The sequence below is a fragment of the Babylonia areolata genome, chromosome 16 (assembly GCF_041734735.1).
Source record: "Babylonia areolata isolate BAREFJ2019XMU chromosome 16, ASM4173473v1, whole genome shotgun sequence".
Taxonomy (NCBI): domain Eukaryota; kingdom Metazoa; phylum Mollusca; class Gastropoda; order Neogastropoda; family Buccinidae; genus Babylonia; species Babylonia areolata.
Window position 1 is genome coordinate 14,496,510 of NC_134891.1, and position 27,019 is coordinate 14,523,528.

Consider the following 27,019-nt stretch of genomic DNA (forward strand, 5'->3'; position numbering starts at 1 on the left):
GCTCACTCTCAGCCTCATTTGGCTGCACATTAACCTAGTCCCCTGCAGTGTATCCCTGAAAACCCTATTTTTCTTCATCACTGTCTCTTGTAATAGAACACCAAAAATTGAGGCCAGACATTTTAGAACACCACTTCACATCAAAACTTTTTTAATTGTATTTTTCAAACTACTGCATGTATGGACAAGCATTTTTTGTTGTCGTTTTTTCAGCCAGAAGTAGAAAGGATAGAGAAAATGGAAATCGCATTGTCTTGACATGTGAGTTCCAATGGTAAACAAGCGGGCACCACAGTTGCCACGTGTTTCAGTTCTGCCATACACATAACAGATTGCATCATTAAAAAATTTTTTTTTTTTTTTTTTTTAACATATATTTAATTTTTCTCAGCTCAGTGTTTATTCAAGCATACAGACATATGTTCTGTGACCAGTACAGCAAAAACTTAGTTTAAAAGGAAAAACAAAGTTTTATATTCATACATGGCACAAAGTTTGGTGTCGTAATTATGTACTGCAGGTGATGAAAAATGTTTCTTGCACACCTAATACAATTTTCACATTGAAATTGAAAAATACTTTTTTTCTTTTAAAAATCATTATAGTAGTTAGTGTTACTTGTAAACTGATTCAGCAATGGAGAAATGACACTTAACTATTGTACACATTTCCTGCATTTCATTCAACACGAACCTGGAAGCACTAAACCAAATGTGATACGATGGTGTCCAATTTTGTGTAGCTCTGTTACCTATAGTTCGTTTTTGTAATACACAGAATGATTTTCTAATATTCATGGAATAAGCACTTTCAGTTATTAGCAAATCACAAAGAATATGCATAAAATCAAATGAGTCAAGCTTTTAAACTTCTGAAAACAATAATAAATCAAATACCTGTGCCACACATGACAGGAAGTGGCGTTGGTCATGGCTGTCCTGATTCAGTTCACTTTGATTACTTTAAATAAAAAAAAAAACATGGACAAGTTTGCCAATATTTCACATTAAAGAAGTAAAGAATAATGATGAAGAAACATTATTTTTTACTTACCTTACGTGCGGATGTTCGCCGTGAACTGATGAAATATGTGGATTTTATGAGTGAGACGTTGTCAATGTTGATGCAACACGTTATGCAGTTATGGCTTCGATTTTGCGTCCAACAATAAGAATTGAAAAGATATGATTCACTTGTGCAGGATAATGTTTAGAAATAAGTTTTCTTATGGTAAATAATAAAATTTCTTGTTTAAACGTAACTCAAGCTTTGTAACAAGCTGGTGTTGGAGACCACGTTTGCCAGTCCAGTTTTCATTCACCATTTTTTCGTCATTTGAGCAACAATTGCTTAAAATCTAGATGTCCATGCATGTTTTTCTTGATACTGGCATTGACTGTTATTGGAAACATTTTCTTTTCTTTTTCTTTTTCAAAAGCCTTAATTTCAAGAGAAAACATATATGAAGTGGGGGTACCCCCAACAGTGACCAATACCAAATAATGACTTTCCTACAAACACTTGACAGGGGTTGGCATCTCTGTACTTACCTCTTTTTGCATTATAAACCTTACTATATTGTTTCTTTGGTATTATTTTGAATAGTCTGATTCGGGTTTGGTAGAGTGCCGTGAGCTTTGAAAGGTGCTATGTAAATTTCCATTATTATTTATTATTATTATCAGGAAGTATTTTCTTCAGTAGTTATCTGGATAAAAAAACAACAAAAAACTGTGGCATGTTCACGTACCTCTTGTCCCAACACCTTTTTTGCAGTGGCAGAAGACCTTTCACTCCTGCTTAATGTTACTTTTATCATTGATCCATAAATTCTTCCTTGTCAACCTCACGCCATTTCCTCCACCCCATTCCATCCCCTAAAAAGTCTGATGGTATTGTACTCCACAGGAAAAAGCAGTGGCAGTAACAGCAGCATGGCAGGCCTTGGCCCGGGGCTGGTACCCATCAACACAGGAAGTCACACCCGTCACAGTATTGCTGACCTCAGTGGCTGTCAGCAGATGACCTTCCCCAGCAATGCCTTGTCCCGACAGCAGCCCTACAACACTCAGGGCCTTCCTGCTCAGCACCACAGGTCAGGATCCACCAGCAGCAGTCAGGGGGGTCTCAACTACGCTAAGCTGGATCTCAGCTCTGCAGACAGCCTGGGAGACTCTGGAGATGGAGTGTTGTCTCCACGGAACAGGAGTCGGCATTCCTCAGCTGCTGATGAGAAGATCTTGCCTGTGTCATATGCTACCATTGATTTTGAAAAGTCAGAGGGTCTCCGCAGCTCTGGTAAAGATGTGAAGCTGATTTTGTGATGAAAAGTAAGCTGTATTCATGGTGTTCTGTGTTGTTTTTTGTTGTTGTTTTGGAACATTTTTTAAGCTTACCAATTTGTTTAAAAAAAATTTAAAAACAAAAACAAAACCTTTTTAAGTCAACATCTTTTTCTGATAATTTTTTTTTCTGAGTTAAAATCTGAAAAGAAATCTACTCGAATTGGGTCTTAGTGGACTCAGTGATGGCTGTGGATCACCAAGTGTAACAGAACACAGAGCTTGAGCAGAATGACATGTGGCAAGTTGAAAATTTTAGTGTATGAAGGGTGATAGGGGATCAAACCAGACAGGCCTCTTACACGGTGTGTGTATGGAAAGGAATGTGAAAGGATCTTTCCTGAAGCAGGCAATGTGTTGTGAATAATTTCCTGATTTGCATGCTGCTTCTTCCTGTGATTAGCTCTTGATTTTATTGAAACTCATAAAGTTGTGTTCAAAACTTATGGACTGCATTCAGGATTTCTCATTTTTGCTGAACTTTCTCCCACACATCTGTAGATTCCAACACTGTCATCATAACTGGATTCGCTTCTGGCATCAGTTGCCAGTTAGCTGTCTGTTAACATTTTTTATGTGTATTCTTGCATTTAAAGTCAGTGTGTTTATTTGTTGTTGCATTAAACTGGGAATCACTTTTATTTTGTCTGTTAACAAGTTCATATGCATTCTTGCATTTGAAGCCAGTATGTTTATTCGTTGTTGCATTAAACTGGGAATCACTTTTATTTGATCAGAATTTAGATTGATTTGGACATTTGGTGAAACATGTTGTTCTTGTGTGACTTTGACTTGACTTTGACTTTAATTTGTTTCAACACCAGAAACTTTAACTTGTGCAGTGGCACACAGTGTCATCCAACACTGGTCACTGCACAGCACTTCCCTTCATCGTGTTGTACACAGCTTATTGAAAGGTACACAGAAACAAAACCAGAACTCCCTTGTTTGTTTTAACAGTGAAATGAAAAATTGTGTTTGAACAATAAAATGAAAACATTGACTAAGACATCAGCACTGGTCGCATTCAGAATGGAGTGGATGTGTGTTCCAGGAGAAACAGAAGTTATAATGAAGGCATACATCCATTTTTATTTTTTGCTTTTTTTGTAAAAAAAAATATGTCACAAGCATGCCCATCCTTTTAATGATGGGATGAAAAGGAGAAAATATCCCTGAGGTGTGAGTAAGAGTTGGCAGGGGCATCTATGTGTGTGTTTGTAAGGTTTTATTTCAAGCATAGATATTTTGTGATGATGGTAACATTGCTGATGAATAGCTTCCATTTCCTGCAGCAGAAGAAGGCTGCCAGCGGTGACAATAATATCTTTATTCATAACCTGATCTTGTCTGAATTTTTTTTAATGAATGTATTGTCAACATTTGTGTCCCTTCAGCAATTGCAATTCTAATTAATTTGATAATACACATTAATATTTTCTTTTTTCGTTGGTTAACATTGTATGTGTGTTTGGAGGGGGAGGGAGAGGGAGTATTTAACTTTGTAACTGTGTCCACCAGAGTATTTTGAAGTGTCAACATAAAGGCTGTATTAGATGCCATTGATTAATACTGATATTAATGAAGGAAAACACAGGTGTGATAGATCAGGTACATCCTCTTGCAGCATTATATCCTGCAGAGACAGACATTTTCCCTTGGAGTAACTTCTCAGGGTTGCTTGAAGGGTAGGTGTTTTTTTTTGGTTTTTTTCTCTATGTGGCCTCAGTTGCATGCAGGTCCATGAAGCACATCGAAGGGTAGGTGTTACCACAAACTCTAGAAACTCATTTTATTTACAAGCTGTCTAAAAAGACTAATGCATGTGAGATGGTTACCCAGCCATTGAGAGACCTTTTGAAAGTGGCTGCCCAAACAAACTGCAACTGATGTGACAGAAAACCCTGCGGAAGGTCACTTTCTTTGAGAGTCAGGATGCATCCTGCTTCTTAAATATTTTCAAACTCTTGTTAAAATAAATCACTTTTAATGACCAGTTCATTTTAAACATCCAATTTTTAAAAATTTTATATATTGTATCTTGTTGCTTTGTTGTCTCGACAAATTTCTCTGTGTGAAAATCCTGGATGCTTTTCTAAAGGAAAGCACATCACAATGGTGTTTTGTCAACGTTGTGTGCTCACTTGGGTAAACAAAGTGATAACCCAGTTTTGGTTATTTTTGTGTGTATGAATAATTGTTGATATATTTATTTTTTCTGAAAATATGTTGTCTTTTAATGACACCAAGTTTGGCTTGAAAAGTGAAAATACTATTTTTTTCCCCACGTATACCAGTTGTTATAACAATGCCTATCCATGAAAGGCTCAAGACATTGTGCAGCAGAAAAACATTTTTCCACAGTCGTTTTACTGTTGTTGTTTTTTCCCCCAATAGACTAATCTTTAGAACTGTTACCTTACAAACTGACACATTGATTAATAGCAGTTGTTTTATTTCTTCTCATTTTTAGCTAAAATAGTAATTTATCCTTCTCAGTATGTAAGTTGCATTGAACCACGCACCTGCCAAAAGCAGCAAAATTCTGCCTTGTGGAACATCAGCCAGAATGTGCAGTGGGAAATAATTCATTTTAAATGGATCTGACTCAGAATACAAATTATTAGATCTGGTGTCAGATACTGTACCTTGTCAGACTGATGGGCTTAATTTTAGAATATAACTCCAGTTATTGAAAGAATGTTGTGTTTTACACTCAGTTTGAAGGTCTTGTACTGTTTATTTACATTTGCCCAAGAGGTCTTTTTTTTTCAGTAAAAACAGCCTTCTTAGTGACTTATTTGTGTGCACATTCCTTTTAGCATTTGTCATAGGCTGTTTTCTTTCTTAAATTCATGTTTATGACAACGCAACAGAACTCAAACATCCTGCTTAGTCATCTTTATCACCCATAACAAACAAACCAGATTCATCAATATAAAGAGTTACCATGACACCAGCCAGTAAGTGCCAATGCCTAATTTAACACTTTCAAGTTCTGAACAGGAAATGAGCAAGTTAGGATGAGGATCAGATTAATAGTTCACAAGAACATATTGAAAGGAGGCCACTTAATAAGTTCTCAACCTGTTCAGTACTTATTAATATTAGAAGTAAGCTGACATCTCGGATACACAGAGTGTAGCTAAATTCCCAACAAGACGTCCACTGATGTCCTGCATCTATTCTGATTTTTCCTTCATCGGAGTTTGGTTCAGTGAACGTTAAAGAGACTGAAGGGTTAGTTGAATTTGTCTGGTTTACAAAAATACTTTTTAACCAGCCATACGTATTATAAATTTTTGCACACCCAACCAACTGGAGAAAAATTGACCCATGCTTTTAAAGAACCCTTGCACGGAGTACACACTGGGGAATTATTGACCCGTAGATATAGTGAAACTCACACAGCATACATACTGGGGCAAACTGTACTCACATCTTGTAACCTTTACCCAACTGTGACTGCGAAGGCAGTACAGCAAGCAGCTAGCCGGCTGCTATCAGCATTGATGACATCTTAAATAAACTTGGTGGTTGGCTGGTCAGCGTCTTGTTTTCCATTATGTGGCCAGCTTCCATTCTGAGTTTCGTGAGAAAAACTAAGAACAGTACCACATACTTCATGCCGCTGTGTATGTGTGTGTTAATAGGTTAGCACGACATATATGTACGACTGATACGTGCACCTTTGTACAGTGAGAGAGGGAGGGAGGACAGAAAGAGAGCAGGACTTGGGACGATTTGTTGTTTGGGCTTTGTTCCTTTACAAGTGAATGAATGTAGTAATCTGCCTTTTGGTAACCCATGCCTTTCAATACCCAGACATACACTACATTACAGAGACTTACAGAAACCCCTATACAAACATAAAGAATAACAGATATTTACATGGGTGGGAATGAATGTACTAACTGTGCTCACAGAAACACAAAATGACCAACTTTTGTCTGACTCTATTTGTGTGATGTACACACACACAAACACACACACAGTGTGTGAAATCGCATGGGCTGAAATTCAGCATATGGTGCTGCACTTGGCATAACAGTTCATGGAGAGTTAGTTTACTTAATTTAGATTTGGGATCTAGAGCCAGATTACCAAATGTACACACACATGCACAGTCACAGAGCTGAACTGAATGCATGTGCACACATACATGCATGCACACTCACACACTTACTTGGAAAAGGATTCACATGCATGCACACACACATACACAAACATACACGCGCGCGCACACACACACACACAACTGTAGCAGGCGCATGAATGCCCAAACACACTGGCATGAATTGAAGTATGAACTTGTTTATGTCCACGTGGTTCTTCAACTATACGACACCCCACCCCCACCCTTCCTCCCCCAACTCCTCACTAGTGGCTGATCCACTTCCAAGCCTGCATTTCTAACACAAACCACAACAATGTATCTTTTATCACCTCCTGCCAGCAATGCAGACCTTGCCCTGCAATAGCTTTCACCAGACTGTGGGTCAAAATGTCCCCAGTGTGTGCCCAGTGCATGTTTCTTCTTTAAAACCATGGGGTCATTTTGGCCCAGTATGTATGCCACACATAGATTTGATATTTTTACTTGATTGAAACTGCTTTACAAAAGTGCACTGTTTTTAATGAGTGTGTGAAGAAAAAATATTTGACAAAGTCATAGAATTTTGTTGACGCAACTCAGATAGTTTTTGAGTTATAAATTTTTCAATGATTATCTTGGTATGTTTTTACCCAGTGTTTACAGTGAAGATTGAATGAGCATATGCAGGTGGAAGACCCATTTCTTCTTGATAAAGATTTGCCAGCTGGATCACATATAGCATGTATTGGAAAGTTGGTTTGCCTCATATGCAATAAGGCATATGAATTTTTGTCAAGCAGACACAGATGTCCAGGTCAGCAGATTTAAACATCTTTGCAGGCTGTGCAGATGATTATGGATGGGTATAATGAGGAGAGATGGATCCATCATGTATGATACATTTCAACTTGAAGATGACGACGACAGTGATGAAACTGATAGCAACATTTGACACTTTCTTCAGCCTATCAGACATCATTTTTAAGCGGGTGATTATTACAGACAGTGAAGTTGCATTACGTTCACGTAGTTTGGGAAGAGGGGAAGAGAGATACAAGTGGTGTAAGACAATAGGTCAAAACCTGGACAAATGGTGTGGAAAGGGGCATGGTCATGAACTGTCTTTTCACAGTGTTCAACTGATGGAATGGACAACGGCTAATAATCCCTGATTTTCATTAAACCCAGGATTGACAGTGGACAGAAAACTCATAAATTATATTTATTTAATCATGCTTTCGTCACTGATAGTCGACCAACTTCTTTCTAGAGGAGGCAAACTGGATACACAGCAGACACTTTATTAGATCAGTTACAACCAGAGAGAAGGGAATATCATCAAAGCGCTTTCTTTTCAAAAGGGGGATACTCTTAGCTGTAAGAAAAGCTTGACAGCTGAAAACTTTATAGACTTTTTTTCTTAACCGAACTCACATTTGTCATTGCTGTGGCAGTTATTCACTTACATGACTACAAGGCTTGTAATTGTTACCACAAGCTGTTTTATTTTTTTACAGGTACAGTAAGACAATAAGCCTGCTGTTTTCAGCTGTATTTGTTTGTTTTTGTTTTGGGTGTCATTCTGCGGAGGTGGAAATAGACTTTCTTAATGCATAGAAATTATTATCTTCATTTTGAAATGCTTGAATAGTTATCTACATTCAAAATAATTGGGGAAAACCTGGATTTAGAATCAACATTCATTTTCCTTCACAAAAATGTTTACTTTTGTTCAATATATCCTGTAGTTTTGTGGGGTTTTTAAATTTTTTTTTTTTTTTTTTTTTAGAATTGATTACCCATGAATCCACATGATTCCCTTGCAAGGGGAGAGCACTTTCTTACAAGAATCTGTGGCACTGAATGGGATAACTGACTGGTATTGATATAAAATAAAAGAGTATGTGTGTAAACTGTGTGTTACTTCTTTGTCACATACATTTTGCTGTGAAATTCAGGTTGCTGTCTCAGTGAGAGCGTGTCACCACATGCTGCACCACCCTTTTTTTGTCTGCTAATGTATTATTTTACTATCAAAATGGATGTTTCTACAGAATTTTACTAGGGATGACCCTTCGTTGCTGTGGAATTTATACAGATGACATCTGCCATATGGTCCATGATGATCAATCAGAGGTTTTTAGTGTTCAGTTCAAGGTGCACAGAGACTAGGCTGGTCTCAGAGGGCTTAGCTCAGGGTCATGCACATCTGTCTGAAAGATTGGTTCCTCGAAATACATCAGCAATGGCTAAGGCCCCATACTTAAAGTGGCACTCTTCACAATGCATCCTCATGAGGAATGGGGAGCCCATTTGGGCTCACTCCTTGAAGCCATGATTTGGTCGTCATGGGAGCCAAGTGAAACTTCACTCTTCTGGAGCTCGCAGCAGTTTGCTGGGTTCAACTCCACTCCTCAAAACTGCTGTGTATTTGGGCACAAAAAAAAAAAAGGAAGGGGTGGGTGGGGGGGGGGGGGGGGGCGTCTTTGTTAACCTCATGCGGTGGTCCAAGGCTCTCCTTTGCTGGTGAGGCAAGGGCATTGAGCTTTCAGCAAGACACATTGGGGTACTACTAACCTCAGCAGGCACTCGCAGCAGGTTCAAGAGTGTCTTCCACTTGGAGTGGACTCTACACAAGGACACCCTGCTGAGGGTGTGGTGTTTAGGGTCTCCACAGAGGGACTTTGTTTGCCACAGGTCTGTAGAAGAACCCTGATTTCTGTCACACTGGTTCCAGACACTGAAACTCAGGCAGCAATTTTTTCTTCTTCTCTGGACTGGAGCAAGATGACCGCTTATGCTTTTCCTTTACTTCCCAATCCTGCCCAAGTTGGTTGGAAAGCCAGGTCGGAATGCCTACACATCAGAACCTTAGTAGGCATTCCTATGCTGCTGGATTCTGAGAGCTCAGGAGGCATGTGCTGTTGCCACTCCCAGTTTGTTTAGGTATACTTACCATGTCAAATTCAAATGTCTGTCCCCACAGTTTTTGCCATGCTTCACATGGGGTGTTTGTTTGCTGGCCATTGAAATGATTATTTACCTCCTGCCGGAAATAGCATTTCATTGGCTGGCAGACGGCAGTCTAATGGCGAGACGTCTTATCACTGAGTTGCAGCAAAATATTTTGGCAGAGAGTAGCAAAGAGACAGGCCTGGTTTGCATCAGTTTGACATGGTAAGATTATGTTTCCAGTCTGGGAGTATAATACAAACTCCTCATTTTATCCAGTAGTCATCTTAGAGTCGCAAAGTCAAGTGGTACTCTGGCAAATATTTACATGTCATGTTTCCCTGTTTCAGAATACAATAAATACTGATTTGAAGAATTTTCATTCAAAATATATTGTGTATCGCATGCAAATAAGTGATATTAGTCAATTGAATTAAATTTACCCTCTAAGTACCCACATCCTCTGCTGGAAAATTTACAGGAATGAAACAGTTTTAAAACATATTTGGAGTGTTGTGTGTTGATTTCACAATTGTTTCCCACATGAAGCCACACAATGTGAATTAAAGGTAATTGTGAGGAGCCAGCCTGATGTTAACAATTGAAATTAAGATCTTGTCTAACTTATCTGTCGTCAAACTGCCAAGATTTCATGAATGTAAATTTTGGGGGACATTAATTTTACAGTGTGCTCTTTTTAGCAGTAGATGATTGACTAGCAGGCAGTTTGCCTCTAAGCATTCACTAAAGCAGATACACAAGTCAATACATATGCAAATGATCATGATACCCAAAACTTCTACTTGTTAATCTTCTACTGCAAACCAGAGCATGCTGTAAATTTATTGCCCCCACTCCCCCACCCCCTCCCCCAGAGATCCCATTCATGAAATGGGATCTGTTTGAGGACAAGAGGGTTACCAGATCTTGTTGCATTTATAAACAATTTGGCTCCCCCGTAGCCTAATTACCTTTAATTCACCAAACCGTGTGCTTTCATGTGGAAAGCAATAGTGCAATCGTTGCAGAACACACTGAATATGTTTGAAACCAATCTGCTTTATTCCTCTAAGTGTTTGGGAGGAATGGTGGGTGCCCAGTGGGTAACTTATTTCACTAATGTCTCTTGATTGCATGATGTACACAATACATTTTGAACAAAATTCTTCACATCAGTGTCTATTGTATTCTGAAACAGGGAAACATGACCTGTGTAAATGTTAGCAAGAGAAACCTTACAATTTTGCAACTCAGAGGCAGCCCCTGGCAAAACTGAATTTTTTGGCTAGGGGGAAGTAGCTTAAGCACTACAGCTCCTAAAAGGGTAACAATTTCACTCAAGCATAATGAAATAGTTTCTAAAAGACTCTTGCAAGTCCCTGCATATAATAATTTAGAAAAGAGTGACATTGAAGTGGTAGAATAATAAAACCAGACTATTTCACTTTAATTTGTTGAAGATTATATAGCTGGCCATTACAAGCCTTACTTATGATAGAATAAATGAAGATATTTCATTTCTTGCTACACTACACAGGCCTTATTCAAAAGGAAAACATATGATATATGCTGGTTTCTTATATATAGATTTGATTTGTGAGAGTTTGAAGCTGAGTTTGCCTTCAGTTGGTTGACCGGGTCCAAGAGGGTACCCTTGTGTCAAGGGCTGTAACTCTTGTGCATCCCAGTTTTAAAAAAAAAAAAAAAGTTTCACACACACTGAAGAACATTGCAGCACTAGTCTTCCACTGTGGGATGCTGGGGGTCTTTCAGTACAAATAGCATCCCTGTCTTCTGGAAATTATGTGCATGAAGTTTCCTCTTTTCTATTGTTCTCTTTATTTTTGCATATTTTCTTCTTTCACAGTTGTCTCCTTTTTCTGTCTTCCCAGCCCATTCCCCTTATTTTTTCAAATAAGCCTTGAAACTTTTTTCTCCTTCCCACATTCTGTGATGTACTGTCTGTGCTGTTTGTAATATCAGATGTTTGCTCTGGTGATTAGGTGGTGTGTCCATCGAGATCGAGATTGATGATGACCATCGTTGTCATCCAGATGGGGGATGGGGGGAGGGTGGTGGTGGGGTGGGGGGAAGGATGCTCATGAATCTATCTGTGAGTGCGCAGATGGCTGAATAGTCCAATCTGCGCACGAAATGTTCGCTGACAGTTGGGGCAGACAAAGACAGGCATATCATTGTCAGGGAGCTTGTTTGCCCGTGACTTTCTGGCCTGCCTCTTCTCAACAGCTGCAGCAGTCCTGTTGGCCTCGCACAACCTGGCGCCTTTGTGCACAGCAGCGCGCCATTTGTCACGGTCCACTGCAGATTCCTCCCAGGAGTCAGGGTTGATATCAAACGCTTTCAGAGAGACTTTCAGAGTATCTCTGAAGCGCTTCTTCTGACCTCCGTGTGATCTCTTCCGTTGTTGCAGCTCGCCATAGAAGAGCCTTTTGGGCAGCCGATGGTCTGGCATGCGCGCCACGTGTCCAGCCCAGCGAAGCTGGGACTGCATCAGGATGGTGAAGATGCTGGGAAGGGTGGCTTTTGCGAGCACCTCTGTGTCAGGGGTCTTGTCTTGCCACTTGATGTTCAGTAGCTTCCTGAGGCATGTTGTGTGGAAGTGGTTCAGCTTCTTGGCATGTCATTGGTACACTGTCCAAGTTTCGCAGGCGTACAGTAGTGTGGGGAGAACTACTGCTCTGTAGACCTTTAGCTTGGTCTCAAGACTAATGCCTCTTCTGTTCCAGACATTTGCATTGAGTCTACCAAAAGCTGCGCTTGCTCTTGCAATCCTGACGTTCACTTCATCGTCGATTGTCACATTACGTGACAGTGTGCTGCCAAGGTATGTGAACCGCTCCACCGCACTGAGTCTCTGACCGTTGACTGTGATGTTTGGCTCAACGTAGGGTTTCCCTGGGGCTGGCTGATGGAGAACTTCAGTTTTCCTCATGCTGATGGTAAGGCCGAAGTTCCTGCTGGCAGTGGCAAACTTGTCGACGCTGAGTTGCATGTCAGCTTCAGATCCAGCGTTGAGGGCACAATCATCAGCAAACAAAAAGTCTCTGATGATGTCTGTCATGACCTTCGTTTTTGCTTGAAGCCTTCTGAGGTTAAACAGCTTGCCATCTGTTCGGTACTTTAGGCCGATTCCAACATCGCCATCTCTGAAGGCATCAGTAAGCATTGCAGAGAACATGAGGCTGAACAGCGTTGGAGCCAGGACGCAGCCTTGCTTGACACCATTTGTGACAGCAAAAGGAGCAGATGTTTCACCATTGTCCTGGACTCGAGCCTGCATGCCTTCATGGAATTGGCTGACCAAGGAAATAAATTTCCGAGGGCATCCGTACTTGGCCATGATCTTCCACAGTCCCTCTCTACTCACGGTGTCGAAGGCCTTAGTGAGGTCGACATAGGTGGAGAACAGATCAGCATTTTGCTCCTGACATTTCTCTTGCAGCTGCCTTGCAGCAAACACCATGTCAGTGGTTCCGCGCTCTTTCCGGAACCCACATTGGCTCTCAGGCAAATGACCTTGGTCAAGGTGTGCTGTGAGGCAGGTTAAGTAGGATCCTGGCAAGTATCTTGCCTGCGATGGAGAGCAAGGAAATGCCCCGATGGTTATCACAGGCTTGCCGGTTCCCCTTTCGCTTGTACAAGTGAATGATAGATGCATCTTTGAAATCCTGGGGGATCGTCTCTTCTTTCCACATGAGTGAGTACAGCTGATGAAGCTTCTCAGTCAGCACAGTGCCTCCATCCTTGTAGACCTCTGCTGGTATGGAGTCTGAGCCAGGTGCTTTGCCACTGGATAGCAGACGGATTGCTTTCTGGGTCTCAAGAAGTGTTGGCGGATCGTCCAGTGCTTCGTTGGTGGGGACTTGTGGGAGACGGTCTATGGCTTCATCATTTATGGAGGAAGAGCGATTTAAGACACTGTTGAAGTGCTCAGCCCATCGTTCGAGAATGTTCTCCTTCTCGGTGATCAAGGTATTCCCATCTGCACTGAGGAGGGGGGATGATCCTGAGGATGTGGGGCCGTAGACTTCTTTTAAGGCATCATAGAACCTCTTCATATCGTGCCTGTCAGCATATCCCTGGATCTCATCAGCTTTGTCACTCAGCCACTTATCCTGCATCTGGCGTAACTTTTGCTGAACAGTCCTGCGGATGTCATTGTATGCATCCTTTTTTGATGTGGACTTTGGGTTGCTCAGGTGGGCTTGATGCAGACGGCGTTTCTCATCCAGAAGCTGCTTGATTTCATCACAGTTTTCATCAAACCAGTCTTTGTGCTTTCTGGTCATGGGCCCCAGGGTCTCTGAAGCTGTACTATAGATCAGCTCACGCAGGGTCCTCCAGTCAGACTCCACATTCTGGTTGTCCAGAGAAGCGGATTCCAGACGATCTTCCAGCAGCTCCACAAAGGACTGTTTGATGGTGATGCTTTTCAGCTTAGCGATGTTGAGCCGTTTTGGAGCCTTCTGGCCTTGGGGGCGTCTCTTGGGTTGGATTCGAATATTCAGCTTCGAGACTACAAGGCGATGGTCTGTCCAACACTCAGCGCCGCACATGGTCTTTGTTACACGTACATCTTGCCTATCCCTTTTCCTGACGATGACATAATCGATGAGATGCCAATGCTTTGAGCGAGGGTGCATCCATGACGTCCTGTTACGGGTAGGGAGGCAGAAAACTGTGTTAGTTATCAGCAGTTCGTGCTCTGCACAGGTCTGAAGCAAAAGCAATCCATTTGGGTTGCAGTGGCCCACACCGTGCTTTCCAATCACTCCATCCCAGGAGATGTAGTCAGAGCCAACTCTAGCATTGAAGTCCCCAAGAATGATGAGCTTGTCTGCTTTAGGGATGGCAGCAATGACAGAGTGAAGGTCCTCGTAGAACTTCGCCTTCACTTCATCCGGGTTGGTCATGGTTGGGGCGTAGGCACTGACAATGGTGAGGTGCTTCTGGCCAGATGCCAGTGGGAGTTTCATGGTCATAAGCCTATCGTTGACTCCCTTTGGGATTCCAGCTAGCTTGCTGACAAGTGCTGTTTTTACTGCAAAACCAACGCCAGCCTCACGTCGCTCTTCGCTTCCTCGTCCACTCCAGAAGAAGGTGTAACAGATCCCCGTTCACAGAGCTCGCCTTCGCCTGCAAGCCGAGTCTCACTCAAGGCTGCGATGTCGATGTTGTATCTGGCGAGTTTGGATGCAACTAGTGCTGTTCTCCTTTGGGGTCTGTCCGCGTTATCTCTGTCCAGGAGAGTCCTTATGTTCCAAGCACCAGTGGTGAGAGGAACGATTCTTGTTTTTTTCTTTTCTTTCTCTTTGTTTCGACCGCTGATGTAGGGTCCCCGCCAGCCGCGGTATGCTGGCCAGGGTGATATGGAGCAGGCAGTTTTTAGGGCACCTTTTCTAGCCCCTTCCTCATGCCAGGCAGGTGAGCAGTGCATTCCTAAAGAGGGCTGCTCAGACGCTCAGACGGCTGCCGAGCTCCATCGCTGCTCCTGTTGACGAAGAACGACCCTATGGCCTGAGCCGCCTGCGTGCAGGTCTGCGGCTGCAACTGCCAGTGTACCCACACCTGTCGTTTCGTCGCTCGCCTGTCGCCACAGGACTTGGGGGTGATGAAATGATGAAGGATGAAAGGTCATTTTGGATGACTGATGACTTGCGCGATGAGTTTGTTTAAAGTGAAGAGGAGTTGCGCAACGTCGACCTCACTCTCTCGTCCGGGTCCACCAATTTCCAGTGGCAAGACTAAGTCGAGATGACTGGAGGATGAGCACGGATGCAGTGGATGACCAAGATATCCTTTCGGTGTCTCATCTTGCTCTCTGCACTCCACAGTGCGTTGCTGTAACCGCCTTCCTCTCCGTTGAACCGATAGGTTTCTTCCGCAGATTCTGCCGGATCCAGACTTCGCATACATGGGTAGACACACCCCGGGGGCCAACTGCGTGTGGCATGCACACAGCACAGTGGAGCTAGATGGCCGTCGGTGGCTCTCCTGAGCCGACGCCCTTTTATGGATCTCCATAAGGGTGTCTAGCCACCCTCCTCACCAGTCCCAGAAGGGAGCGGTGGAAGTGCCGGTTTAGTCGTCGGCAACCCGACCCTGAACAGGTTGTACTGGATTACAGGTTACCAGTAGCAGATCTAATGACCTGACCTGACACACTGTGATTAGGTAGTGAGATAGTAAACACCGGGATGGGCACTGGCTGTCCATTCTATAGTGTTATTTGCCTATTTGGCATTTGAAGTATTTTTTAAATTCTTTTTTTTACGATTTTGTAATCTGGTGTTGATAAATTAAGTGGAAGGGCTGATGTCCTCAGCACAGCCTTGTCATATTTGCCCTAAGGAGCTAAATAGACCATTCAGTCCTCCTTTCCTGTCTTCATTTTATGTTTGGTATCAACGGAACTGTTCTCAGCTTGTTCAGATCATATCTTACTGTCCGACTCCTGTCTGTCATAGTTGATAATTGTCTTTCTGAACCAGTGAAAGTCGAACACACAGAGTCCCTTAGGGATCTGTTTGTGCTTTTCACACTGTACACGGCTCCTCTTGCTGACAGTATCAACTGCCACAATGTCAGTTATCATTCTTATGCTGATATCACTCAACATCAGGTAATTGATACCCCTGAAAATATGTCCTCGCTCTTGCAAGAAACATCTGACTTCTTACTGGACATTCGAAATGGATGACTAAATAAATAACACTTGAATGCGGACAAGACTGAATCAATCATCATAGGAACTGAACAAAAACTCTTCCATCACATCTGACACAATCAAACTTGGAAGTACATCCATCCCTCTTTCCAGCTTAGTCAGGAACCTTGGCGTTGTCCTTGACAGCACACTGTCCATGCAAAAATTTATCAGTCAGACATGTCAATCCTGCGATTGTCAGTTGTGGCGCATCAGTTCCATTTGGAAATATCTGTCAACTGACGCAACATCTAGACTTGTTTCTCTCATTTTCTCTTGCCTTGACTACTGTAACTCTCTATTGTCTGATTTGCCTGCTTCATCCGTTCAGTCCCTTAAGCGCATACAAAAGTCTGCTGCCCAACTTGTCCTCGGAATGAAAAGATCTGAGCACATCACTCCTCAAAGATCTGAGCACATCACTCCTCTTTTCAAACATCGCTGTTAGCTCCCTGTCACACAGAATAAAGTACAAGATAGCACCCTATTTTAAAAATGTATTCACAAATCTGCCCCTTCCTATCTCTGTGGCTGCTTTCACCTCTACACCCCATCTCGCTTTCTACGATCGGCTTTGGACCCACTCTGTTTACACATACCCAGATTCAAACACCCCACTGTCGGCTGCTGTTCTTTCTCTGTGTATGGACCTTGCTTTTTAAATGAACTTCCTCTTTCGCTACATCAGGTCTCCACACTCAGCTCTTTCAAGTCTGGCCTTAAAACCCACCTTTTTCCATGATAGCCTCCTTCCCCTGTCTTCTTTATCTTCAGTTTCTCAAGTTTACACATCCTGTCTGACAGCTCGGTATACACCGCGGAACTGACCGCACTGGTCCTGGGGTTAAAAATGGTTCTCTCTTCCAAACAGAAGAGATTCATGATCTTTTCCGACTCCTTGTCAGCCCTGGAGGCGATCGCCTGCAGGAATATCACTCATCCCAAACTGCTGGAATTTTATGAAACTTTTACTCTCGCAACGAAGAAAGGATACGAGGTTGTGTTGGCCTGGGTTCCCGGACATGTTGGCATTCGTGGTAACGAAAGGGCGGACCTGCTGGCCAGGAACGCTGTAAAGAAAGAATTGTCCAGATCCTTGGTACCCTATACAGACATGAAGCGGAAGGTCAATACTTACGTTAAGGATCTTTGGCAAGAGAAGTGGAACACCCAGACGGACAACAAGCTCTTCCAGATCCGTCCGGACCTAAAAGAGACCCTCCCTTCGGGGGTGAAGAACAGAAAGGAGGAATCTGTGCTGTGCAGACTGCGTACGGGCCACACTTTTTTTACTCATTCTTACTTGTTGAAGGGGGAGGAGGCCCCTCGATGCATTCCCTGTGATGAGCCTCTCACCGTGAAACACGTGCTCCTTGACTGTTGGGATCTGCATGACGTTAGACGCAGACATTACACGGCGGTTTCTTTGAAGACTTTGTTTCGTGATGTCCCTCCGTGGGCGCTGATGGACTTCTTAAAAGAAGTGAACCTTTTTAACCAGATTTGAAGGTTTTAAACTATGGAAGTTTTTTTTAACTTTGGAGTGGAAAGTTTGAAGTGGTGACTCGTTTTAATTGGTTGTTTTTTTAGCCTTGTAGTAGTAATTGACGCGGCGATAGCCTTGAGATGGCCTTAGTGGTCGGCGAGGCTCTAAGCACCATAATTTCATTTCATTTCATTTCTCAAGTTTAGAGTTACGTATACGTGTGAACGACTTGTTTGAAAGCGCTTTGATGTCTCTGGACAAGATTCAGCGCTATGTAAATACAAATTTATTATTAGTATTATTATATTTGGTTAAGATAATTTGTCATGAACTGTTTTGTGGCTTTGTCTTGATGGGTTGTTTTTATGTGTGTGCTGTTGTTGTTTTTAGGGGAGGGTGCGGGGGGGTTCCTCAGTTGTTGTTTTTTTATCTGTGTTTTGTGTTTATGCAGTTGAGCATTTGTATGGTAGGGCAGTCCTGATATGGCCCTGTGCAGTCGGCTGGACTATTAGCAACAATAATCAATTAAGACTAGTCTACATCATCCCTGGGGGAGAAAGGAAGGTAGGTGCATGGTAGACCCCCCAGCCTTGCACTCCAGGAACTCCCATCCTGTTCACAGATGAAGGATAAAGTGTTTAAATTCATGTGGCAAGACTTCACCTTTAGTTCTTCAAACTTGAACTGAAGTTCAGTATTGATCAAATGATATTTTGAGTTGATTTCATATGCTGATACTGTATTTTGGTCAGACTCAGATGTTGCAACCTCATTTTAATCAAAATAGTACAGTATCATCATTATATGCAGAATGTCTCTTTAGCTTCCTTCATTTAAAAAAAAAACAACTTTATCTCTCCTGTCACTTGGTCTCTCTTCTTTATTACTCCTTTTTCATGACTCCAGCCTCATTAGTCTGCTTTGCTTATCTCATTTAGTGCCTCTCTCTCCCCCATTCCTTTTGTACAGGGTTAAATTTACACAGTTTGAAATCATGTGGTTATACTTTAAGTCTTACTTTTCTGTTCTACAAACAAGGTTGACTGATTCTCATGCTTCTCCTCATGTCATTGTCTACTTTCTACTCTCTTTCCACTCCCATTCCTGACCAAGCTCACTTTCCCTTTCTTTCCAGCTCTCTTTTGCACAGTTTGTGGAAAGTGATTGTGATGTTTCATGTGTTGGATGTTTTGACTATTTTATCAATGCAAAGTGGACAATTGAACTTGACTTTACTTGACTTTACTTGACTTTGTGTTCTTGGTTGCTATGACCTTTTAGAACGTATCAATTTGATTACATTACAGACTCTTTAGATGAAATGCTTTAATCAGTATATAATATATAGCAAATAACTCTTGTGCATGTTATTATATCTTGTCAAGGGTACTTGCATATGGTGTGATTTTTTTGAAAAATAAGGTGGTAGTGTGCTGAATATATGATTACAAATGAGCTAGTTTTCTTTATGCTTGCAATGGTAGGTGGGAGAAAGATTAAACACAATGTTATCAACCAGGTGTTTTGAAAACTTTGTGTATGTGTGTGTGTTGGGATGGTGATGGTGATGGTTGCACATGTGTTACATGGTATACATGTGTGTGAGAGAGTCTGTGTGTACAAAAAATTGAATCTCAGTGCCAAGAAAAGCAATTACATACTTATATAAATGAAAGAATGAAAAACAAATGTGTACAGCCATGTCACAAAATGATGATGGCAGAATGACAGAAGAGTATTGTGTTGAAAAAAATGAATAGGAGCTCAGAAATGAATGGCTTGTTTGATTGATTATGTTATTGTTAACATAGCTGAGTTTACTTCAGCCACCAAAAAATTCAAGAAACTTTTGCCATCCAGAAACATAATTCAGATTTCTTTTTTAAGGGAACAGACTTTTTGGTATTTAGCAGTATGTTAACTAAATATTAAGAAAACCCTGACAGAAAATCCTTAGTTGGAGTCCCTAAGGTGGTCTTGAGTTGTAACCGACTCCTTTCCGGCAGCTCCTGCATCGTCCCTGGTGAGAGGCATATTAGCTTCTGCTTCTCTCCTGGAGTCAACCAGAGGCGAGGAGAGGGGGGACTACATGGGCAACAGCTTGTCCTCCATATCAATTTGCCTAGGCCTGCACCTGGAGAGGTCACTCCGCCTTCGCTAAGTCAGAGTTGACACAACACGGAGAGCAGCAGTTACCGGTTATGAGCCTAGGCTCATTTGGCGTGGAGCCAGGCACCAGGGGTTGCTCTTGTCAGTGGAAGGAATTCTCGGATTCCATTGGGTTGTTATTGCCCGCCTCGAGCTGGGCAGCTCCCATCCAATAAGGTACTACCCGGCCACAACCTGCTTGCTCCATTGGGTGCTTGGAGCTTTGAGAAATCAACAGGCACGTTTTATATTCCAGCACCAGACAAAAGAAAAATTAAGAGGAAGATGCCAGCTCTTCAGATTGCATGCTGGAATGTAAGGACAATGTGTCCAGGTTTTAACAGCTATCCGCAGTCAATGGACGACCTACAAAAGACTGCCATAATTGACTAATTGACTAAGCCGTCTTAACATCGACGTTGCTGCACTACAAGAGACGAGGCTGCCAAAGGATGGATCTTTGCGCGGAAAGAACTACTCGTTCTTCTGGCAGGGGAAGAGCTCAGAGGAGGCATGCATACACGGCGTGGGTTTGCCATGAGGAACTCTTATGTTGTCAGCCATCAAACTGCTGACTGGAGGTTCTGAGAGGCTTCTGACCATGAAGATGACAACAAGAAAGGACACAGCCAACTTTCTTTGTGCTTACACTCCAACCCTAAGCTGTACCACAGACGAGAAAGAACAGTTCTATGATGCTCCCAATTCAGTTGTCAGAAGTGTGCCCAACAAAGAAGGTCTTCACGTCTTGGGAGATCTCAATGCAAGGGTGGGTACTGACTTTGAAGCCAGGCCTTCTGTAATCGGATGTTATGGAGTTGGCAAAATGAAGAATGGTCAGAGACTTTTGGAGCTGCTTTCCCTTCACAAGTTGGCAGTGCCAAACACCTTCAAAAACCAGGCAAGGCACAAAGTCTCACGGCGTCACCCCAGATCCAACCATTTCAAGAGCTGTCTGTTATGGAAGAGCTGGGTGCAGAGCCAACCGAAGAAGAGCTGAGCAGGGCCTGTTTGACAGTTGGAAAGGCCTAAGGAAAGGACGGGATACCCCCAGAGGTCATCAAATGCGGGAAAGCAGCATTACTTCAGGATCTGCACGAATTACTCTGCTTGTGCTGGAGGGAGGGCTCTGCACCACAGGACATGCAAGATGCGAAGATCGTGACCCTGTTCAAGAACAAGGGTGACCGCAGCAACTATAACAGTTATCGGGGCATCTCTCTACTCAGCATTGTTGGCAGAGTCTTTGCAAGAGTCACCCTGACCCAATTGCAAGTTCTGGCAGCACACATAAACCGGGAGTCGCAGTGTGGGTTTAGGGTAGGCAGATCTACCATCGACATGATATTCTCAGTCAGACAGCCTCAGGAAAAATGCTGAGAGCAAAATCAACCACTGACCTGACAAAGGCCTTTGATCTAGTGAGCCGGAGCGGACGATTCACACTTCTGAGGAAGATAGGCTGTCCCCTGAAATTACTGGCCATTGTCGAATCCTTTCACAAAGACATGTACAGCACAGTGTGCTACAATGGAGCAGTGTTTGACCTGTTCCAAATAAGCAGTGGTGTCAAGCAGGGCTGTGTGCTCGCCCCAACACTTTTTGGCATATTTTTCTCCATGCTTCTGTCATATGCGTTCGCAAATAACGAAGACGGAGTTTACTTATACTCAAGATCTGATGGAAAGCTCTTCAAAGTTAGGCGTGTCTCCACCAGAGAGACTACCTGTGCCGATGACGCTGCACTGGTGACACACACAGAGGAGGCCCTTCAGAGACTCATGGACCACCTTGCGCATGTGTGCAACGAATTTGGTCTCACCATCAGCCTGAAGAAAACGGAATTGATGGGACAGGGCACTAACTCTCCTCCAACAATCCACATCGGGAGCCTCGAGCTGAACTACCGGTTTCAGTATGTGGGTTCGACAATAACTTCGAATCTTTAAGGTTTCCTTCCAGCCAGAGATTGACTCAAGAATTGCGAAGGCCTCCGGGGTCATGTCCAAACTTCACAAGAGGGTGTGGTCAAATAAACACTTGATGGTGAACACTAGGATGCAGGTGTACAGAGCTTGCGTTCTAAGTACCCTACTTTAGTGGAACATGGACCACATACTCCATGCAAGAGAAGAGACTAAACACTTTCCATCTCCGATGCTTCAGACGCATCATTGGAATCTGATGGGAGGACAAGATCCCAAACTCAGAAGTGCTTGAGCGTGTAAGCTTGACAACTGTCTTTGCCCTTCTGAGTCGGTGTCGTTTTCGCTGGCTCGGTCATGTTCGTCGAATGAATGAAAGCCGCATCCCTATAGATCTACTGTACGGCAAACTATCCGAGGGATCTAGGCCCCAAGGCTGCCCCCGATTAAGATTCAAAGACGCTTGGAAACGGAACCTGAAAAGCACAGGTATTGATGTGCTGTCCTGGGAAAGCCTTGCGGACTCACGTGGACCCTAGAAATCTGCCATTCAGATAGGGGTGAAACAAGCAGAGAGAAGCAGCACTGACTTGCTGAGGAGAAAAAGAATGACACGCAAGTCAAACTGTGTAAACCAAGCAACATCTGCCTATATCTGTCCAACAGAGATTGCCACTCCAGCATTGGTCTATACAGCCACAGCAGGAAGTGCAATGCCCGGCAGTGACTACATTTCTGGTGCAGCCATTGTCTCTCGAGACGGAAGGAGGCCGACGATCATGGACTATGACAAATTGTTGAATATTTTCAACTTTTAACAAAGACCATTTTTCTACAGAAGTAATCTTTCGAGTAAAGAACGGATTCTGTGGAGAAAGGTTTGTTTTGGTTGTGGTGGTGGTGGTGGTGATGTTTTTTTTGTTTGTTTGTTTTGTTTTGTTTGTTTTTATACATATTTAATATCGCAGACTACTACTTAAATGGTTAAGTCATTTCTACTACAAAACTGTATTCTTTAAATGATCTATATTACAAATGATATAGTTTACAAAAACCCTCCACCACTATTTGCTTGGACCAACAGACATGGCTGTTACACATTTTGAGCAGCTACAGTGCAGTCTGAAGTTGCCAACAGCCATGTTTTCTGTGTTTTTAGTCCATTTGTGTGGTCTGTCAGTTTGGAAAAAAAAAAAAAAAAGCAGAAAGGAACTTATTCCAATAATGATGATTTAATGTGGGTTGATTAAGAAAGTATTTTACCTTCAATACTCCAAACAAGAGGGGCGTATTAAGCCTCCTAGACTCGCGTGTGATAACCACTTTAATCCAAACAACTCAGTAAAGCAGATCATGTGGGGGAAAAGACATTTTAATGCAACCTGTGAATTTACAACACTTTTTTATGTTCTGGCCAAGATACATTTTTTCAATACGCCATTGCGACCTTGGCATTTGACCTCAGATTTTTTTTTCATCATGATCAATCTTTATACAAAATTTGATGAAGTTAATATGCAGACCTCTTTCTTGCACTTACACTGAAGAAACTAACACTTACAGTAAAGAAACATATCTTATGCTATTTTCTAACACTAACCCTCAACCTCTGATTTTGAAATTTTCCAGGATTATGCTATGACAAGTCATAATACCAAGTTTTGATTAAAATTGGAAGTGAGGTATGGTTTCTATCAAGCTCTTTTCTATTTCGCCAAATAATGACCTTGACCTTTGACTTCTTACCATGCTTACTTCTTGTCATAAATGGATTACTTTAAAGATCTTATTCACACGTACCACCCTGACACTTCCCACGCCACTTGTAGTAGTCGAGAAAATGCCAACGTCAAAGTTTATCGTGCGCTCACACACACACACACACACACACAACACCACTTATCATGAAAGAGTGACGTCATCAGTTATCCACTAGGTGTTCATGTGACATCTGATTGTAACGCGTTTAGGTCACTGATAACAAATCAGCTTTGAATATCTCCAAATGACACGGAATGGAGCAAACATTCCTCAAAATTAATTATTATCTACACAGTATGGATGTCCACAGAGCATCAAGGTGCACATGGCATGGCAGGGTTTTTCCAAATAATTAAAGCAATATTGTTTTCAAACTTATACGCCAGAGAAGAATATGACAATTTTCATGTGTAAAAAGTAGGATTTTTTTTTTTAAAGATCCAGTACTCACATCCAGATATGAGATTTTCCCTTGATTTTACGGAAATCAGTAAACCTGAGCGTCCAGGGGTCGATCTCGAGATTTGTGTAAATCAATTGAGAAAATCAAGGGGTATGTTTATTGTGACAGATTCGTTTTCTGTTGATCGGCCTCCGCGTTGATCTGTATTAAATTCCAATTTGGTTAAAAACGCGGTGAATTGTGTGCTTGCGAAATCGCCACTCACCGCCATACTTTTGACCACGTGCCTGCTTTGCATATAACTCCATGAATTTAGGATGCTAAAGTGGGACATTACCCCTAATTCGAAGTCACATGTTTCCTAATGGTCAGTTGAAGCCAAGTCCATGGTTGTCAAAAATGTCGTTGTGAGAAATTCCACCCGTTGTGAGAAACACACACACACACACACACAACGTGTGATTTGAACAGATAACAGGTTGTATGAAATTGAAATGAAACTTTTCTGTTTTTGAAAGCTTTCTCCGATTGTTTGCACCAGGAAAAGTTCGTCTGCTTATTCTTTTTCAACGTTTTTTCAATGGTTGAAAGAGCAGGAGTACCTGAAGGTAAATGCGAACGGGCAAGTCTGATTGCGAACAATGGGTTTGGGTACATGTGGACAATTAAAACAGAAGCAGATCTTGAACCCGTTAGACATATCATTGGAACATCGCACCAGACTGATGTATTGTTGGTTTTGATGACACATGCACATGTACACACAAACCCACATTTGAACACACTCACACTCCACACCACACACAAACACACGCTTTTGAGAGTGCTCAGTAACTGTGCAGCATCATTTGCAAACAGACCCGTGTCAAAATATCCTATGGTCCAATTGCAAACGACATTATTTTGGAGTTTCCTGTCAAAGCTGACGTTCTGATCTGTCACCAACATGCTTTCTTGATTCTCCCAGCACTGGCAATGCACAATTTATTCAACAAATCCTATCAAATCAGCTATTTTAAACTGTATTAAAGTTGGTCATACTACTTGCTTCCCTTGATTTTAGGATTTTGAGAGCACGAGTGTGAACGTGGTCGGCAATCGTGCGCGAAGAGAAGAAAGAGCGCGGAAACAGTCCAAAATAGCTGATGTTTGACTGGTTCGTCGAAATGGAAATTCATTGAGGTATCAGAACGAGGTCGAAGTACACGTTAAACTGTGAAATGTGTGTGATGAGAACGATTCGAGGTGGGGCGGTACACGAACCGTTCGCAATTAGGAATACCTACCTTTTTATCCCCTTCTTTTTACAGTTAGCAGTTTTCTTCACAAGGGAATGCATTTTGTCTTGTTTGTTTCAAATAATGCCGAGAAGCTTTTTTCTTTTTTTCTTTTAATTTTTTAAACAGATTTCTTCAAAAGCGGGTTTCTTTGGATATTAATCCTTTGAAAGTGTAAAACGACCCATCTTCCTATGCATCGTTCCTCATCACTTTCCCCCTCCAAAGGTTCTTAGCCACCATCCTACCAATCCATCATTCGCCCATCCCCGATGTTTTACCTATCCTTCCACTCTCCCCCACCTCAGTCCCCCCACACACCCATCACAATCCTACTCCTGACTCCTGCCAGCTTCATTGCAGAGATTCAGGGATCATGTCTATGTTCCCCATATCTGTACCCCCCATTTCAAAATTCCAATATTGCATGAGAAAGAACGCATAATGCAAAACACACGTTAACATAACGCAAGCTCCATACGTTTGACAAGTAATCAGAACTGTTCAGTGAATCGTCAAACCAAGATGTCTTCATTTTGCGTTTCTTCTGCCTTTCAGCTGATTGCTTGCCCTGACACAGTTCTCCGCACAGCAGCAGGCAGTCGACTGCCTGGCATTCTGACCGTATGTCCAGCCCACCTGGCTTGGACTTTCTGCGGGAGGGTGTTGACGCTCAAGAGGCCAGCTCGTTCCAGGACTTCCGTGTCGGGGACTTTGTCCTGCCTCCTGTGAAGACGTCTGCGGAGGCAGGTCATGTTGAAGCGATTGAGCTGTTTGGCGTGCCTGCTGTAGACAGTCCAGGTCTCGCTGGCGGAAAGGAGGGTGGTAAGGACCACTGCACAGTAGAACTTCAGCTTGGTGGTAGCGGTGAGTTCTCTTTGCCCCCAGACGTTCTCACGAAGTCTCCCAAAGGCGGAGCTGGCTGACCTCAGCGTCTATGTTCACTGCGCGAGAGAGCGTGCTGCCCAGGAAGGTGAAGTTGTCGACTGCCTGGAGGTTCTGCCCCTTAACTGTGATGTACGGGTCCTTGTTTGACTTTCCTGGGGCAGACTGGTAACTTCGATCTTTTTGGTTCTGATGGTGAAACCGAAGTTGTCACAGGCTTGTGAGAAGCAGTCTATTTCACACTGCATATTCTGCCCTACGCTGGCGTTGAGTGTGCAGTCATCAGCAAGCAAGAAGTTTCTGATGACATTCTCTTTCACCTTTGTAACAGCCAGCAGGCGCCTGAGGTTGAACAATCTCAGGTTAGTCCTGTACCTGACGTGGGTTCCTTCTTAGCAGTCACGGAAGGCATCTGTCAGCATGGCAGAGAATACCGTACTGAACAGAGTTGGGGCAAGAACGCAGCCTTGTCACTTGGAAGGCCTCTGACTCGTCTCCATCCAGAACTCTCACCGTCATGCCATCGTGGAACTGCCGGACGATTGTGATAAACTTGCTGGGACAGCCAAACTTCTCCGTGATCTACCACAAGCCTTCTCTGCTGATTGTATCGAAAGCCTTGGTCAGATCGGCGTAAGTCATTAAGAGGTCGTTGTTCCTGGCATTTTTCCTGGAGTTGGCGTGCAGCAAAATCATGTCCGCAGTCCCATGTTCAGCACGGAAGCTGCACTGGCTTTCTGGGAGACCTTGTTCAAGATGTTGGAGAAGCCAGCTGAGCAAGACATGGACCAGAATCTTTCCAGCAATGGACAAGAGGGAGATGCCTCGGTGGTTGTTGCAAGACTGGCGGTTGCCTTTCCTCTTGTAGATGTGGACTATGCTGGCATCTTTCAGCTGTTGCGGGATCTGTCCCTCGTTCCACATGGACTGGAAGAGTTCAGTCAGCTTTTGCATCATGACAGGGCTGCCTGCTTTACATACCTCAGCAGGGATTGCATCTGATCCTGGCGCTTTGCT

The 27,019-nt window shown here is 42.8% G+C and overlaps 1 protein-coding gene across 6 annotated transcripts in view; it reads left to right on the top strand.

Annotated features, from left to right (window-relative positions):
• LOC143291183 (uncharacterized) overlaps window positions 1-8,869 on the top strand; it is an 88,800-nt gene extending 79,931 nt beyond the window's left edge. For all 6 annotated transcript variants that reach the window (XM_076600901.1, XM_076600902.1, XM_076600906.1 and 3 more), the window contains one exon: window positions 1,909-8,869. In XM_076600901.1, the coding sequence (XP_076457016.1) occupies window positions 1,909-2,324 (416 nt within the window). In that variant the 3' untranslated portion in view covers window positions 2,325-8,869. The remainder of the gene's footprint in view (window positions 1-1,908) is intronic.
• The last annotated feature ends 18,150 nt before the right edge of the window (window positions 8,870-27,019 follow it).